The sequence below is a fragment of the Panicum virgatum genome, chromosome 2N, assembly GCF_016808335.1.
Source record: "Panicum virgatum strain AP13 chromosome 2N, P.virgatum_v5, whole genome shotgun sequence".
NCBI lineage: Eukaryota > Viridiplantae > Streptophyta > Magnoliopsida > Poales > Poaceae > Panicum > Panicum virgatum.
In genome coordinates, this window is record NC_053146.1 from 66,416,096 (window position 1) to 66,418,975 (window position 2,880).

The following is a 2,880-nucleotide window of genomic DNA, read 5'->3' on the forward strand; positions in this document are numbered from 1 at the left end:
CAACCAAGTGAAGAACACACTCTCCATGATGAGCAAGAAGATTGAAATAGTAGCCTTAGAGCAAGTCAAAGGAGGGTGGAACCATAATCTTTGTTTATTATAATTCTTTTGTTCTTTTCAGTGGAATTTGGTTGTAATCTTTGTTTTTTCTAAACTCTGTAATAAACGGGCTGTGTACGTTCTCGGTCGTAGAGGCCGGATGTTTCATCCATTATCTAAAAAAATTGCGTTTCTAGGGGATACGTTTTTTTTTTCAGCATTTGCATCTCGCAAAGATTCAGAGTTCTTTTCTTTTCATTGTTCCGTCCAACTCCAATCTTCAGTAGAAAATGGATGTTGGGTGTGCAGTGCTACAAAACCGGCACAGCCCAGCATCCCAGACTTGACACAAGACGACGGCCAATTCTTCAGCAGGTTCAGTTCAACGCCGCCTCCTGCTGCTGCTGCACGAGCGCGATGCCCTTGTCGATGCTGGCCTTGAGCTGCGGCTTGAGGGCCTCCAGCGCGCGCGCCTCGTACTCCGAGAGCCCCCTGAGCTCCGATCCCACCACCTCCTCGACCCCTTCTCTCCCGAGCTTCACCCTGGACGCGAAGAACGGGAGCTCCGGCACGACCTGGGACTGCACGTATGCGCACTCGTACACGTCGGCGTCGCCGTCGAGCCCCCGCAGCGACGCCTCCAGGAACCGCGCCGCGGCGTACGCCATCGACAGCGTCGCGGACCCGGCGCCGGCCTTGGCCTCCACCACCTCGGTGCCGGCGTTCTGGACCCTGGCCGTGAGCTCCTCGACCTCCTCGTCCGTGAACGCCGCCTTGGGCCGCGCCTTGGACAGCAGCGGCACGATGGTGGTCCCCGCGTGGCCGCCCACGACCGGCACGTCGACGTCGGCCAGCGGGAGGCCCTTCGTCGCCGCGACGAACGCGTTGGCGCGGACCACGCCCAGGGTCGTGACGCCGAACAGCTTCCGCGGGTCGTACGCGCCCTTCCACTTGAGGACCTCCGCGGCGATCGGGACCGTGGAGTTCACCGGGTTGGTGATGATGTGGATCAGCGCGCCCGGCGCGTGGTCCGCCACCGCCTCCACGAGCTCCTTCACGATGCCGGCGTTGGTGCTGAACAGGTCGTCCAGCGTCATGCCGGGCTTCCGGGGCACGCCGGCGGTGATGACCACCACGTCCGCGCCGGCCAGGCTGCCGGCGAGCTCTTCTTTCCCGGTGAAGCCGGCGACCTCCACCGGCGTGTTGCAGTGGCTGAGATCGGCGGTGACACCGTTGACGGTGGCGATGTCGTAGAGGTGCAGCGCCGAGACGAGCGGGGACATCTTGATCAGGAGCGAGAGCGGCTCCCCGACCCCACCCGCCGCGCCAAGGATGGCCACCTTGTAGCTGCCGGCGCCGGCCTGGGCGACGATGACACGCTTCGCGGCGCGTGGTCTTGGCACTCCCCACCTCAGAGTGGCAGAGTGCTGCTGCCAGTGGGAGCTGGAAGCACTGAATTGTTGCGCATTGAAGGCACTGGCTCCACGCCGGAGCTGATGCTTTCTGCAAGGAACTGACGCCAAGGATAGGGTTGCGGTTGCAGCCGCCGCCATTTCTTCGGATTTTCTGGGGAAACAATGCAGAAATGTTCAGTTGTTAAGATGTCATGTGAGATGTGATGAATCTTCAGGTAGAATTGAGAAATCAATAGCACAAAATGCTCTATCGAGTGGGCCAGCACTCTAGCGAGGCCCAATAATAACCAGCAGGTTGATTCGGCCCATCCATACTTAATAATCCAATCGCGATCCGGATCCCGGCCTGCACATCGGCTGCAGCACCCCTCGCCGTCTCCCGCCCTGCACACCGTCGTAGTCGATGACTCGGATAAGGATAACCACCGCGGCACTCATACACACAGGCTCAGGCAGCAGGCAGCCCTGCTCGCTTCACCATTTCCCAACCAACAGAGACCAGCCGGTTCCCAATATCTGGTCACCGAGTCCGTACAGTATGGCGACGATCGACGGCCGCCGGCAATTGCCGGCTCCACGCCGCCCGAACACTTCGCGGCTTCGGCCGCTCGCGCTCACTGCACCCGAAAGCTTCGCCTCCGGCCATTTCGCACGCGCGAAGAGCGAGCATACATACAAGCGGACGGAACAAGGAACACTGCAGAGAAGTAAGCAGGAGATGGAGGGAAGAGGCGAGCACCTGACAGGAGAGCACGAGCGGTGGAGACGGAACCAGTGGCTGCTGCCCGTGGGCCGTGGCCAGCGGGAGGGAGAAGGCCACCACACACCCGAGTGGTGTCAAGTCTCGGCTGTTTTGGCGATCTCACGGGAGCGCAGAGCCTACAAGAGCCAGAAGCCCAGATCTCTTTAGAAGAGGATAATAATTGTGGTTGTGATTTTTTTTTTCCTAGCAGAAATTTGAGCTAAAACGCGTGGAGGGAGTTCACTATCTTCTGATCTCCCAGACTTTGAGTAGCAATGTGCCAATACCAGCTGTCCAGGTCCAAACAATACAACGGCGTGAATCTTATCTTAGAGCAGTAGTATGTTCAGAGCTTTTAGTTTCCAGGAAGTGAAATACAGTAGTTGGATTATTGCGAATCAGATGGTAGTTTTTTTTTTTGTGAAAAAATAGGGTCCATCCATCTTTCGTGTTTTTTCCCTGGTCTAATAGAAGAACGTGTGACTTGAAAGCAGAGACGGCATTGTCATGAAGGGAGGAGTCAAGCCACCAACCATCTACGTCAGAGGATTAAGGACTCTGTTTTCTTCAGATAGTATTGATGAGTTCAGATATCTCCATCACCGTCCGAATATGCATCAGAGGATTGATGACTCATTCGATGGAGGATGAAGGTGGAACATGCCCATTCCACATCAGGTTCGC

General features: G+C 57.0%; 1 protein-coding gene across 2 annotated transcripts; it reads right to left on the reverse strand.

The window, feature by feature from the left end:
• Nucleotides 1–211: 211 nt before the first annotated feature.
• Nucleotides 212–2,539, reverse strand: LOC120661916 (malate dehydrogenase, chloroplastic-like). 2 transcript variants are annotated; one of them, XM_039940927.1, is made up of 2 exons: nucleotides 2,194–2,539; nucleotides 212–1,605 (listed from the first exon to the last, which is right to left on the reverse strand). In XM_039940927.1, exon 2 carries the CDS (start codon nucleotides 1,590–1,592, stop codon nucleotides 417–419), a length of 1,176 nt encoding a protein of 391 aa, XP_039796861.1. In that variant the 5' UTR covers nucleotides 1,593–1,605; nucleotides 2,194–2,539; the 3' UTR covers nucleotides 212–416. The 2 variants fall into 2 exon arrangements, with proteins under 2 accessions (XP_039796861.1, XP_039796862.1); XM_039940928.1 differs by lacking the exon at nucleotides 2,194–2,539 and adding an exon at nucleotides 1,770–2,177.
• Nucleotides 2,540–2,880: the final 341 nt, after the last annotated feature.

What these genes read in the sequence shown, in the direction of transcription:
- LOC120661916 (XM_039940927.1), bottom strand. Translation starts at nt 1,592, where the DNA reads ATGGCGGCGGCTGCAACCGCAACCCTATCCTTGGCGTCAGTTCCTTGC.